Source organism: Microtus oregoni, unplaced genomic scaffold (genome assembly GCF_018167655.1).
Source record: "Microtus oregoni isolate MIOR12 unplaced genomic scaffold, Mior012 000088F_ref0000325, whole genome shotgun sequence".
Classification (NCBI taxonomy): domain Eukaryota; kingdom Metazoa; phylum Chordata; class Mammalia; order Rodentia; family Cricetidae; genus Microtus; species Microtus oregoni.
In genome coordinates this window covers 3,502,572-3,517,892 of record NW_024544555.1, presented here as the reverse complement: position 1 = coordinate 3,517,892, position 15,321 = coordinate 3,502,572, and the positions used below count along the sequence as shown (strand labels likewise).

General features: G+C 40.0%; 2 protein-coding genes across 2 annotated transcripts in view; one reads left to right on the top strand and one right to left on the bottom strand.

The window, feature by feature from the left end:
* The window catches only part of LOC121442262 (dihydropyrimidinase-related protein 3-like), a 111,204-nt gene that overhangs the window by 6,555 nt on the left and 89,328 nt on the right, over positions 1-15,321 (top strand). The gene's annotated exons all lie outside the window — the stretch shown is intronic.
* LOC121442264 (60S ribosomal protein L36a) lies at positions 13,584-13,995 on the bottom strand. The gene has a single exon (XM_041643746.1). It carries the CDS (start codon positions 13,959-13,961, stop codon positions 13,641-13,643), a length of 321 nt encoding a protein of 106 aa, XP_041499680.1. The 5' UTR covers positions 13,962-13,995; the 3' UTR covers positions 13,584-13,640.

Sequence of the window (15,321 nt, the reverse complement as noted above, 5' to 3'; positions counted from 1 at the left end):
GAGCTATGTTCCAGCATTGTTGGTGACAAGCTCAGTGTTGCGCAGATCTTTAGTGATGGATGCTTCCTCCTGAATAGTTTCTAGGAGAAATGTTCAAAACGGTGGAGCAGAAACATGTATAAAAAGGCCAAGTGAAAATAGATTTTGGTTTGCGGTGTTCATCATTCTCAGTGTGTGGGATTGGACTAAAGAGGTCCAGTTTAGTCAGGTGGTGGGAGTGTAAACCTGTAATCCCAGCACTCCGGAGGCAGAGGCAGGCGGATCTCTGTGAGTTCAAGTTCAGCCTGGTCTACAGAGAGAGTTCCAGGGCAGCCTAGGCTGCACAAAGAAACTATTGTCTCAAAAAACAGACAGACCAAAAAAACAAAAAACAAAAAAAACAAAAAACATAAAAAAAAGAGGTCTAGTTTGAAGATTCCTTAAATAAAATGAGACTTGCTAAATCACCTTTCCCATTTGTCTGTTACTAATTTATTCACAATTTTGTGAATTCTAACTATACAGGTACACATGGAAAAAACAAACAGATGCATTATACTATGTACTGATGCATGTCTGCAGTTTCTGTAATTCAGGAGGCCTAGGTAGGGGGGTTGCTTGAGGATTGTGGGACTCACTTAAGCATCACACTGAGAACTATCTCAAAAAAAAAAAAAGGATGGAAGGGAAAAGGACAACTCAGGAAAACAATTAGAAAACATTTTTAAAAGTGCAAGCCTACATTTCTTCATAATCTTCCAAGAGAAACCCCATGAATACAATAGTGGCTTTTTTTTTTGACTCATCTTTGAATCACACACACACATACACTTTCACATTAGGTGGGAAGATGCAGTATTTCTATGTTCAAGTTCCCTTTTCGTGTATATCAGTTTGAATGTGGTTACCCCCACTCCAGTTTGTACGTTAAAATCCACACCCATAATGTGATGGTTGTTAGAAAACAGAGTCTTTAGGATATTATGTTCTCAGAGAAGAGCTCTTGTGAACGTATGGGATTCAGTATCTTTATGAGAGAGATCCCAAAACTGCTTTGGTTTTTCTACCATGTGACATGGTCAGAAGGTTCGTTCTAAAAGTCAAAAAGCATGCCTTTCCCAGACAGGGAATCTGCCTTGATGTTCCACTTAAGTATAAGAAATTTAACTTAAGTATAAGTTCTGTTGTTTAAATGTCACATAGTTTGGAGTGTTTTATTAGAGATGGTGAAATGACAAAGCTACTCAAAAGCAAAGAAAATCAAAACAAATGGCAATAACAACAAAACCCTAGCAAATGCTTACAGCCTCTTCAGGTAGAAACACAGAAACTCAGTACCTTTCTGCCCCCACGAACACACCACAGTCTTTCATGGCACTACCCCCCAGGAAAATGTCACATAGCCCACAATTGGCGAGGTTATCCTGATGCATCATTGGCACCTAAAACTCTATGATTCACAGTGTGATTTTCTCTAGGTTTTATACATTCTATAGATTCAACAAATGTACAAACGTTTCTCTATCATTCTAGCCTCTTACAGAATTGTTTCACTAATGATTGCACTGTTCCTATTCAGTCTTAACCTTTATAGTATATCAGATGCAAGACATCCTGGGGAAATTGGTTCTAGAACCATCTGGACACTGACATCCATGGATATTCAAGTCCCTTAAGTCTGCTGTCTCTATCTGTTGGCGGCAGACAAGTGGATGTAGGAAGATGACTGTAATTAGGATAATACGTTATCTATCCTTTCTATATATTTCCATATAGGATTTTTTTCACTGAATTATATAAATGTTATTTCCTCTGTATCTCTTCATGATTGCTAACTCATTTCTTTTTAGTACTGAATAATAATGTGTTGTTTGGCCCTTTCAGAGATTATTGTTTTGCCCCCCTGAAAGGAATAGGGGTAGTTCCAAATTTTGGAAATTATACATAAAAATACTTTACATATGTTAATAAATTTTTTAGAACAGATATTTTAATTTGGGTAAATACCAAGGGACATAAATGATTAATCATTTGGCAAGTGTGTACTGGGGCCGGTGTCAATTTGCATGCTACCCAGTCAGAGTCTTGCTATTCAGAAAGTGCAACAGCTTTGGCAGTTGTCAGTCTTCTATATCTAGAAAGTGCAATGGCATCTTGTCATGTTAACTTGCAGCTCTCCAATGGCACCAGAATGACCTGAAGCATCCTTTGATCCGCAGCCTTGCCGCTGTGAACCATTTGTGGGACTCGGTTCAGGTCTCTGGACCAAGTTTTAATTTCATTGTTTGTGTTCTTATTGTAGGGGTTTAAGAATTTTTTATGTTTTGAATAACAGTTTATCAGATATGTCTTTTGCAATTATCTTCTCCCATTGGCTTTTCTTCTTGCCTTGATATTATTGCTCTGAATGCCAGTGAATCTCAGCTTACCAAGTTAGCTCTTTCGTGGATTGGAAAATTGGTATTGTTTCTGAAGCACTGCCTCGTTCCTAAGGTTGTCTGTATTGTCTCTTGTGTTATCTTAGAGTTTTGAAGTTTTCCATTTCTCATCTCTGTCTGTTCTGTTTGAAACATATTTGCATAAATGAAGTAAAGATTGTATATGGTTTTTCACATGGGTGTTCAGTTGTTTTAGCACCATTTATTGAAAAGACACTTACTTTACTCCATTGTATTGTCTTTGACTCTTTGAAACAACCAATTGACTATGTGCCAATCTATTTCTAGGCTATTGATTGAGGTCCATTTATCAATATATTTGTTCTTTTGTCAAAACCATACTGTCTTGATAGCTGTAGCTTTGTACTATGCTTTAAAGCTAGTTAGGGTTGGTTTCTTTACCTTTATTCTTATCCTAAACATGCATTGATTATTCTGGGTCTTTTCATTTCCATCTAAACTTGTTAGTGATTTTGGAATTAGTCACAAAATGATTTCCTGAAATTTAGGCATGTATTTAATATGAAGATAGTTGTAACATATTGATAATTTGACAACAATGAGTATATATACAAAGATGGACAATTTGTTCATTTATTCAGCTTTTACTTCATATCTTTCATCATCTTTCCTCATATACATATTATATTCATTTTGTTAAACTTACAGCATTTTATTTGGACAGTGCTATTGTAAATAACCATGTTTATTCAAGTCCAGCTGTTCTGTGCTATTACATAAGAAAGCAATTGACATTTGTACATAAATCTTGACTCCTATGTTCCTTCTATCTTCATTAGTCCCAGGAAGAATTTTTGAACAGCAATTTATTTTCATTTTCTACATAGATGATCATGTCGTTAATGGAAAATGGTGGATTATTTCTATGGGAATGAATTTTCTGAATAGTGCTGCCTGTAACTTGCTCTTACAAACCAGACTCTTACCCAACCTGTTAGCCAAATCAATAGTGTGTTTTGAGTTCATTTATAACTATGTGCTCATTCTGCTTATATATAGTATAGTCAGCTATTTAGGATTAATTAACATTTAAGGAAAACATTGTAATCAGTCTTCCTTGGATGCAATGTAATTAACTCCTACAAGCTCAGCTAGGTTCATGCCTAGCTAATTTTTCCATGTTCCCCATTTCTTCCCCATGGCCTATTCCTGTCTCTGACTCAGAATGATGTAGGTGTGTGTAAGATGTGGTGATTCGACCTAAGCAGCAAGGCACTGAAAGCAATGTCCCCCAAATGCTGAAAACCACACGTGGAGGAGGTATGGACAGATAATATCTAGTTGTGTATACACTGTAATGAGTCTATACGGCTATAAAACTTCCCCCTTTATGAAACTCCTGTAAAGATTGATTAAGATATATGTTGCTTACCTGTGAGTAAAAAGCACCAATGGTTGGTTTCTTTTCTTTACTGTGGTACCACCTCAATTTCTTTCCTCCCTATCTGTATTCTCTTATTTCCCTTTCCTTGTCTAATTGCTCTGGCAAGGGCTTCCACTATACTATTTAGTAGCATTGAGAAGAGAGTATATTCTGCCTTGTCTTTGGTATTAGTAGAAATGTTTTATATTTCTTCCTATTGAGTATGATGTCAGCTGTAGGTTTTTGTGCACAAGTCTTTATCAAGATGAGGGTGCTCTTCCTCCTTTGTAATTTTCTGTTTTTGTCATGAATGGTACTAGATTTTGTAATTGCTTTTCTGGCATTTACTCATATAATTATGAATTTTTTCGTGTTTACCCTGTTGAAATTATGTATTACACTAAATGACTTTCAAATGTTGAATAGCTTTGCAAATTTGATGTAAATAATACTTGGCTGTGATATATAACTTTTATTTATATGTATTATTGTATTTGATTTTTTAATTTTCATTGGAGGTTTTTAAAATTATATTTACAAGAAATACTAGTGTATAGTTTTCTTTTTTGTATTCTGTGCCTCTGGCTTTAGTATTACAATAATGTTGGTCTTAAAGAATGAGTTAGAAAATGTATGTTTTTATTTTTGGCTCTAGAGAATTGATATAATTTATTTTCTAAATGTTTGGAAAATCCATTCTTCACCCATCTAGTCTTTTTGCTTTGACTTTAAGGTTATTATGTAGGTCTACCCTCTTAGATTTTTTTATTTCTTCTGGTGTGAGTTTGATAAAGTGAATGGGTCCCTTTCATCTACACTATCAAAGTTGTTGTTCATAATACTTGTTTATTAATCTTTTAGACATGAGTTTGCTAATGATGTCTGCTGCTTTCTTTACCCCACTATACTCCTAAGTATCACAGCTCAATGGAAGCCAACATGTGACATTGGCTTAACTAAGATGAGCATTGGAAGTGACATACCTAGCAGTGAGAACTGAGATCAAAAAAGGAAACCAGAGTTTGGTCAAATCTACATGGAAGTAATAGTATCAAAGCAGAGAAAGAAAATATCAGAGTCTGTGAGATGCTGAGAAGAAGCTGGGAGCTAGAGCCAAGGAGAAGAGGCATGAGAAGGGAACACACACAGGTGTCATTCTGCACCCCAACTGCCCTGCCTAGTGATCCTTTTCATTGGCCTCTGTAGCTTTCTGGTATATTGATTGAAAGGCATTCACTAAGGAAAGATATTATTCAAAGAAGGGTTCCGGAGAAAGGGCTTAACCCAAGTCCACAAGACCCAGGGTCCTACACAGTGTTACTGTAAACGATCTCTATTGAATGCAAAGCCATTTGGTTTATTTCCAAGAAGCTAAAATATTCTAATGAAAAAAAATCCCATGGTTATGCATGGTTATAAGTGGACTAGGGAGGGATTCTTTTCCTCTGGGTAATATTCCCACTTCCTGGCACTTAGATCGCAATAAATAAAACAAGGGCAATTGAAAGTGTGTGATAAATGGATATTGCTTGAGAAGAAAAACATAGTTGATGAATGACAATATATCATAAGTTTTTTAGGCATTTAGTTTTCTTCTATACACTACCCAAGGAGAAATTATGAAGTCAGTCTGAGATATACCATAAAAACTTTTCAGTGAGACTTTAGGGGGAGGAGTGAGACTGGAGATTTTGAATTGGGTTTAAGGGGTTTTTCAAAGAATATCCAATATGCATTCTATCAACTAAGACTTTATAAATGAATGATACCTTTCATTTGTGCAGGAAAAAAGTTTGTGAACTTTCCCCCATAAAAACCAAATAAGTACTCAATCCTTTATTAACAATAATATGTTTTTTCAATTATTCAATTGCATTTAGCAAAAATATTCATAGGAAAGAATACACACACACATAAACTGTATGTCAATGATGTTTTATTCACAAAGAGTGGCTTATAGATAGCTTGTCAATCTCACATATTTCTGACTATAATAAAAGAGTCACAGGTGTGTGTGTGCATGTGTGTCTGCCAGTCTTGTCTGCCTGTCTGTGTCTCTCTGTCTTTTGTCTCTCTGTCTGCCTGTGTGTCTCTGTGTGTGAATGGCTGTTTCTGTATCTCTCTGTCTCTTTGTCTGTGTGTGTGTGTGTGTGTGTGTGTGTGTGTGTGTGTGCACGTGTGCATTGCAGTCAAGAGCAAAGCAAGCCCTAACAAAAAAATAAAGGAAAAGATTTAGTACTCTGAGATAAACATTGGAAGTGAACAAGGACATGTGAAAAGCAGGTTTGTTGAAAAACAAAGCCAGGAGAATGGGGGAGGCTGACGAGGACTATCTATAAATCACAGAGGGAAAGCAACAAATAAAGGAAGTCTGCGTGATTAGGAAGGAGGGCTGCAAACAAATCCTTTACTGGGATGCTAGGAAAGGGGGAGCTAGGGATGCTATAAATATCAGCGGCTGCATGGCGAAGAGGTGCATGGAAGGAAGCCCTCATGGAGTTAGTTAGTTCATGATATCATTAAGTGCTTGGAGACAAGGTTAGGCTCACTCACACCTAAGACATGTCAACTGAGTGAAGACATAGTTTTTGGAGAGCTGAAATTATGACTTACTCAATACGTGTGGTTCAAACTTCATAAGGAAAGAGTCTCCTTTGGGAGAATGAGATGTTAGCCCATTAGAAGATGTGTGTTTCCTGTTCAGTATACTTGTCCTAGATCAGAAAGCCAGCCAGAGCTGGGACTGACGGCTGGCGACATTCAGTGAGCATCAATGACTCTATTTGCTTTTTCGCTTATCCTTTGGCTCATTCACAGGCCCAGCCCATCAGATTTACTGAGCATCCGTCATTTTCCCCTGCATGGGTCACTCAACAACCTGTGAGATTCTTAAAGAGACTGAATAAAAATGTAAAGGCCTTAAAAGCCTTCAAGTATGATGGCTCAGAGGAGCACCACGTGCTCTTCAGGTCACAAGATGAGGAAGGCAAAAGACTTGTGATCTCAGAAAGATAGGCGCCATAAAGCAGATTCACCCAACTAGACTGTGGGTTCCCGAACAGAAGTAACTTTAAATTTCAGTTCCGAAGCTTGGTCCTACCATCTTACTTAACTTGGGGGGGAAGAGATCTTGAGAGGGGAATAAGGATGAAAATTAAAATAAGTGATTATTATACGGAAAAACTTTATTTTAATTGTGGTAAAATATAGAGCACTCAATTACCTTTGAGTGATACAAGGTATGTTTATAAGACAGTAGTAATCATGACAAATAACTAGTTCTGGAAGTTTCTAACTACCCTCAAAAGAAGACTGTATGCCCTTCCACATCCACCCTCTGTTCTTTCTTCCCTCTAGCCCCCAACAACTACTAGTATGCTATGAATTTATTTATCCTGGATATTCCACATGAATATGTTGTATGTTATGTGTGCTTTTTTCTGCTTTCTTTCATTTAATGTAATATTTTCATAATCAACCTGTGTTCTCTGATATGTCAGTACTCTATTTTTATGGCTTGGCAATGCCCTGTCATGTCGGTATGGCAGCGCTTATTTTTCCAGCGTGAACACTGGATTCTTTCCACATTTTATTCATTGTGAATAGTGGTGCATCAGGCACTTTGTAAGGTTCTGTGCATTTATTAATTTAATCTTGTTGTCTTCACGCACATTCTCAGAGGGAGCCACTAGAGTTATACCCACTTTGTGTGTCAAGGAAGAGACATCAGGTCTATGCCTCTCATGATGGAAGTTTTGGGTGTGTATTAATTAACACAATTGGTAGAAAATACCTATAAAGAGTGGAATTTTGATCTAAATTTCCTTCTTCTCATGTGAACACTCTTTCCGAACTCTCTCAGCTTTACTGTGCATGAGAGGGAGGACATGTCACGTACTACCTGATGCCTTCTGCAGGGTCCACTCCAGTCATTTATATTTAGTGTATTTGGTATACATCAGTTTAATCAAATACCTCTGTTGAATAACACAAGAAAGCAAAGAAGAACGGGAGATTGTGTTTGAAGAAGTCACTCTGTCTATTTTTTAGATTGTTTTTATTGAGCTATATATTTTTCTCTGCTCCCCTCCCTTCCTCTCCCCTCCCCTTCTTCCCTCTCCCATGGTCCCCATGATCCCAATTTACCCAGGAGATCTTGTCTTTTTCTACTTTCCATGTAGATTAGGTACATGTATGTCTCTCTTAGAGTCCTCTTAGTTGTCTAGGCTCTCTGGGATTTTAAATTGTAGGCTACTTTTTTCCCTTTATGTTTAAAAGCCACTTGTGAGTGAGTAAATATGATGATTTTCTTTCTGGGCCTGGGTTAACTCACTCAAAATGATGTTTTCTAGCGCCATCCATTACCCACAAATTTCAAGATGTCATTAATTTTTTCTGTTGTGTACTCCATTGTGTAAATGTACCACATTTTCCTTATCCATTCTTTGGTCGAGGGGCATTTATGTTGTTTGCAGGTTCTGGCTATGACAAATAATGCTGCTATGAACAGAGTTGAGCACATGTCCTTGTGATATGATTGAGCATCTTTGGGTATACACCCAAAAGTGGTATTGCTGGATCTTGAGGTAGGTTCTTTCCTAATTTTCTGAGAAATCGCCATACTGATATCCAAAGTGACTGTACCAGTTTGCACTCCAACCAACAATGCAGAAGTGTTCCCTTTTCCCCACATCCTCTCCAGCATAAGATGTCATCAGTATTTTTGATCTTGGCCATTCTTGCAGGTGTAAGATGGAACATCAGAGTTGTTTTGACTTGCTTTCTCTGATGGCTAAGGATGTTGAGCATTTTTTAAGTGTCTTTCAGCCATTTTAGATTCTTCTGTTGAGAGTTCTCTGTTTAGATCTGTACCCCAATTTTTATTGGACTATTTGTTCCTTGGATGACCAATTTCTTGAGTTCTTTGTATGTTTTGGATACAAAGAAGAACATTAAGACTCTTGGGCCACGACAGTATATAGGGATGTAAAAATCACATGCCAGTCACAGAGAAGTAAGGAGGCAGGCAGGTGAGAGTCTGTCTGTCTATGAAAGGTGCAGTCCATGCTTTGTCTCTGTATCATCTCCACATTTGAGAACTCTTAATAGTTTCTGACCACTCTCCCTCACAATGTAAGCATTTCCACTTTGCACTTCTTCTGGTTACTTGAGAATATAGTTATCAAATCATACCCAATCATGTACAGGTATAGCTCTGTCTTTTGTGTGACACTGTGGCAAAGTAAGAAATTTGGTGATTCTGATGCTATGCCTCAATCCTCCTGACTCATATCCAGAAACTGTCAGCTGTTATTTCAGCTTATTGCAGTGAGCACTGGCCCCGGGCCTGCTTCTGCCTGTACTTCAGAGCCTTTACAAAGGGCTTGAGAAATAACCCTCCTCTGTATTGTTTATACAAAAGCAGTATTAGCTTGTTATTGTTGCTGTTGATAGGAGCAACTTCATGAAAACTATTCATTGTTTCCAAGGACTTGGTTGGTGCTTGATTCCAAATTTATTTCTCCTTTCAAGTTTCATCTCCTTGTTTAATCAGCAGTGGTGTGGCTCCACAACAGCTGGGATATTGTCATAATTTCCATAGAAACCATCTGCAAAGTTGCAAACATAGAATTACGCCCTCCCTGCTGGCTGAGGAAGGAAGGCTAGAGGGGTTATAAGAAAAAGGGCTCTCAGGGAGCCATAAATCACTTGGTGAGAGAAGAATTGGTGGGAGAGGAAATCACATTAGAGAAAAAAAAAATTGTGTTTGGTGTAGTCTTTGCCAGAGGGTGAAATCCCCTAACGTAGTGGCCAGTGGTGCAGGCTGCTCTCCAAGGTCAATGTCTGAAGTAGGTTACTCACTGGAACTTGGTGCTCAGGAAGCTGCAGACAAAGGAGTCTTTCTCTGGGGGCTGCTGATCTCACAGTTCATCAGTCACAGAGCAGATAGCCCTAATGTCCTGGTCGGCTCCTGGGCACGACAGGAGAGAAAACGGAGTCTAATGCATTCACCTGCCAGGACACACCTTTCGCAGGACTGTCTCATTCCACCTGCATAGTGTTCCCAAGGGCAAGGTGCTCTACTCCTGGGTTACAGGTGAGGAAGCTAGACGGTTCTCCCTCTCTCTTCTCCAGATCTCACTGCCCTCTTGAGTGTTTTGGGGCCTCTTTCCCACACTCCCAAAGCTGAATGAGAATCACCTGTGTGTGTTTCTGGGTGCATCTCTGTTTAATAAAAACTCTACTGCAATGCAAACAAATATTAGCTAACTCTCCCCCACGAGCCTAGGGTCAGAAACTTTGAGTGCAATGTCTTTAGCACCCAGCCAGTACCAACCCGTGGTTGATTCAATAGTCCTCAATCACCCTTTTGATAAAGAAATGAATAAGAAATTTCCAGTTAATTTGTTCAATCAATCATCTTTATAGCTGTGTCCCTGAGAGTTAGCTCAGTGTCTAGTATGTAAAAGCCTCCAAAAATGTCTCAGTGGAATAGTGAATGAATCGGCCAGCTCATTAACTGGTATTATCCCTTCATTGGTGACACCAAGCTTTTCTAGTTATACATATAATGTTATTGTGACTGGTAAGGAGTTCATTGTCATGTCTGGCTAGGGAACTCTAAGCCCACAACATCCTTTCAGTAGCTTGATATTGCTTGTTTTAAAAGGGGCAATCCATTATATAACAGTCTTTATTCTTAACTGATGGTCACCCTAGCCAGGTACAAAGAACACTTATGGGTCTGACATCCAGAAGAACAGTGTAAGAAGTGGTTACATCCCATGTTCCTCTTTTTGGGTCTGGCTTACCTCACTCAGGATAGTGTTTTCTATTTCCATCCATTTGTATGCAAAATTCAAGAAGTCCTTGTTTTTTACTGCTGAGTAATACTCTAATATGTATATATTCCATACTTTCTTCATCCATTCTTCCGTTGAAGGGCATCTAGGTTGTTTCCAGGTTCTGGCTATTACAAACAATGCTGCCATTGGCTTTGTGGGAGCCTAGGCAGTTTGGATGCTCACCTTAGGAGACCTGGATAGAGGTGGGCCGTCCTTGGGCTTCCCACAGGTCAGGGAACCCTGATTGCTCTTCGAGCAGATGAGGGAGGGGGACTTGATCGGGGGAGGGGGAGGGAAATGGGAAGCGGTTGCGGGGAGGAAGCAGAAATCCTTAATAAATAAATAAATTTAAAAAAAAGAAGTGGTTACATCACTCACTATGTAAACTTGGCCAAATCCTTTCCTCTTTCAAAGTCTTCCAGTCTTTGTTTCTCCCTGTTAAAAAGTAGTTGAGTTCAGTATGAGATTTTTGATGATGTCACCCTCTCAGCTTTTAGATGACATCTTAGTATGTTATCCAGGCTGGTTTTAAATTCACAGGCTGAACTGATCCTCCTGCCTCAGTCTCCTGATTATGTGGGGCTGAAGGTGCACATCCCCTTGCCCAGGTCATCCCCTCCTTCTAGAAGAGTTATCACAAGTAGTCCATAATCCCATTAAAAGTTAAGTGGTTTTGCAGGAGGCCCTCCCTTCCCCCCACTTTGTCTCCCCTACCCCTACCCCTGCTCTTTGTCTTCCAAGTAGTTCACTGGGAAGCAAGAACCTCAGCACACATAACTTGGTGTGTTCTTATTTTGTCTAGCGAAATATATTTAAGTCCCTGGCTTCAAGGTTCAAGAATTCTGTAGACCCTGGAGCTAAAACCTAAATCTCATTCAGCAACCTGACAGATGACCTGGGCAGCCTTTCTCAACAAACAGACATCCTGGAAAGGAATGGCTTTGAATCCAGGGTCAGGATGTCTCATTATTGAACCTGCAACCATCAGGTCCCCAAACTATATTATCTTTAAAAAAGTCACCCACTTCTCCGGCCAGCGTCTTCTTCTATACATTAGGGATGTTGTTATTTTGTGATTGGATTTGGTGAGACTAGAGATGGCAGCTACCATTTTCTATAATTCATAAATTACTGGTAAATTATGAGGGAGAGGCAGGATACCTGTACTAAGTGTCCTTATGTGGTCTCACTGGTTACATTAAAAAATGACTAGCCTCACTCAGGATAGTGTTTTCTATTTCCATCCATTTGCAATGGCAATGGGTTTCTGATCCTACTGCACGTACTGGCTTTGTAGGAGCCTAGGCAGTTTGGATGCTCACCTTACTAGACCTGGATGGAGGTGGGGGTTCCTTGGTCTTTCCACAGGGCAGGGAACCCTGATTGCTCTTCGGGCTAAGGAGGGAGGGGCACTTGATTGGGGGAGGGGGAGGGAAATGGGAGGCAGTGGCGGGGAAGAGACAGAAATCTTTAATAAATAAATAAATTAAAAAAATAAAATCACAAAAAAATAAAAGAAATGACTAGCCTCAACAGCTCTATTTCTCATGGTTTTATTTTTCATTAAAAAAATCATGAGATCAGGGGTAATGTTTCCCCAGATAAAGCGTTCAATCTTTATCCCACTAAAGTGGGGAATTCCAAGCTTGGTGATCCTCGGGAGCAGGACTACTATGTGTGTGGCCATCTATGGTAGGATCCCCATCAGACCTGCGAGTCAGGTGCAACCAGTGCCAACCATGAGACATGTTGGATCATGTTTTTGTCTTGAGTGAGAAAGTTCTTTATTCCTAATCATGAGTCTCCTGTTTTCTGTCAGTATCTGTGACATAATAAGAGACTACCTTTTAGGCTATACGTAGTTAAACAATTTAAAACTCTACAAAGTTCTTGACATGGATATTATACTTACTGAATCATTACAACAACACTCCGTGGTACCATACATCATAGATAGAGAAAGAGGTCTCAGCCGGGTTAAGTAGCTTGCTAAATTTATGTGACCGAATTTTGTGTGGCAGAACAAAGATTAAGCTTGTACTGTCTGAAAAGCTACACCCATACCTATATTTTCTCTCTAAATATTGAAATGACTTAAAATGGCAGGATACAAGTGTTACTATTTTAGTAAAAACATAGCCACTTATTCATTTCAACTTTTGTACATTGACTGTATGGTCTTTGCTCCCCACAGCAAAGCTGGGGGTCTCAACTTAAGTGGAAACGGTAGCTTTAATGATGGCCCCGGTGGCCACCGGCTACACAACATTGAATGCGAAGTTTCACAAATCTGTGTCAGTCTGTGTTCAGTCACTAACCAGACAACCTAGCAAGAGCTTCAGCCAGAAATGTTTCAATACAGAGAGCTGATTAAACATGGATCAGTCCTGGTGCCACCAGAGGAAACAGCAGCCGCCTGTAGCTGCCTGAGCCAAGAGGTGAGGCTGCCCTGGCAGGGGGAGTCCTCGGGTGTCTAAGGAGCAGCCACCCAGATGCCTTGGTCCATCGGAGTGGGTCTGTCCAGACTAGGAGTGACTTGGAAAAGCCACTGTAGGTGGAGACTATAGCTGTTACACAAGGCTGACGATGTCAGGACCGAGAGACCAAGAAGTCGCCTCCCTTTTTCTATTTTTTGGCCTTCTCATTGTGGAAGCTAATAGGAACCTAGTTGATTAATGGTCGCAAGTCATACAGTGGCAAAGTTTGAGCCAAATACAAATTTTGAAAGGAATACGTAGTTGGAGCTGAGTGACAGGCACAGAGCGTTCACCACCGCTGTCTTGGTTTCCTTCTCTGTAAAAAGGAGTATTACCTATTCCATCACACTGTCCTAAAAGATCCTATTAAATAACCACTCAGTTTCTTGAAATTTAATTCAAATGCTCACTAAATGCAGGCCTTTGAATTTCTTGCTTCGCTGTTTACTTTCTTTCTTTCTTTTTTTTTTTTTTGAGTGAAAGCTCATGATTTTATTGTCTTCATAACAAGGTCAGCTTAGAACTGGATCACTTGGCCCTTTCTCTTCTTATCACCACCCAGTTCAAAATGCTTGCATCTCTTAATAGCCAGCATCCTCTTAGATCTGCAGTTGGGCTCCACACATTCCAGTCTCAGCACAATCTTCTTTGTAGTTTTTGCCTTTTTGCGGAAAATAGGCTTAGTCTGCCCACCATAGCCACTCTGTTTCCTGTCGTAACGCCGCTTTCCCTGGGCATACAAAGAATCTTTGCCCTTCTTGTACTGGGTCACTTTGTGGGGTTGGTGTTTGCCACATTTCTTGCAGAATGTACGGCGGGTCTTAGGAACGTTCACCATGTTGGCGGGTGCGATATCGGCACAGAAAGAAAGAGGGAAAGCCGCTGTTTACTTTCTGTATAACCCACTGCCTCTGCTCATTTCCCAGTGGGACTCGGGTGTCAGGATTACTGAGGGATTATCAGGCCATCTGGGAAGCTGTCCTTTCTGAGCTCCATGTGCTGAGCAGGCTTAGGCCTCAGCCCTTGTCCTGTGTCAAGATGGGAACCTTCTCCCCAGAGAGATTTAATTAGTTGCTTGTCAGAGCAGTGTTGATGGATAAAACGCCTGTCTTAGATCGGATCTCTGCTTGCTCTGATGTGGGATTCTTGGCTTATTTCATTTGTCATTCTGCTTCCTCTTCTCCTCAAAAATTAAAGTCCCTTGCCTTTCCCTTCTTTCATCTCTTTCTGTCTTTGGAGGAGATAAAATGCCCCTCAGTGAGTTAGCAAGACTCATCTTCCTAGGCAGCTAGCTGACTTGAGCTCGGGAACCCTATGGGACAGCTCCTCAGGACAGACAATGACGTGGCCCAAGACTGTCTATCAGCCTCTGCATGAAGTTTACGGATATAAAGTGTGGAGCAGATACAGCCGTGCTAAGGTCTGAGTCCCTGCCCAACATTTAGTAGCTTTTTCACTTCCAGGATCCTCACTTAACAGTCACAAAATATAGAAAAAGAAAAGAAAATCCTTGTAACCCTGTACACTCAGCATGCCTTCTTAAGATCCCCAGAAAATAACTGCTATCATTGCCCTCTCTAAATACCATTTCTTTATGAATTATTGTTATGCTTAGAGTGAAATTTGTTAATTTATGTATACTACAAATGTTTACTGATTTCCTACAATTGCTAGACACTGTGTAAACAACTGAACTAAAGAAGAAAAATTAGCACCCCTCAAATCCAGCCTCTTAAAAATAACTTCTCTGCCATTAAGGTGCAAACAGTTTGAGGAGCAGGTGACAGAAAGGCGGGCCATAACCCAAACTTAAAACACAATGTGGTAGATGCTGCCATGGCAGCCTGCCCACTGGCAGACAGATGGAAAACTAAACCAGAACTTGGGGCACACAGAAGACCCCTCATAACCTCATTGCACATTTGAGATGGCCTGACAGAATATGGATGTGAGGTGTGGTGGTAGGAATGTATGCTGTGGGAAGGGTAGGGTGTGGGGCCCCAAGAGGAGATCAGTAAAAGATTAAGGACAGCATGTCAACCTGAATGCATGAGCTGAGCAAAGCCAGAGGTCAGCCAGGCCCGCATTTTCAGAACCTGATGGAGAATTGGCAGGGCATTTTAGATGTTCTTGGTGGCCTTCCTCCCAAGGTGCTACCTTGATCTTACAACACCCCTCTTTTTTATTCTATGGTGTTT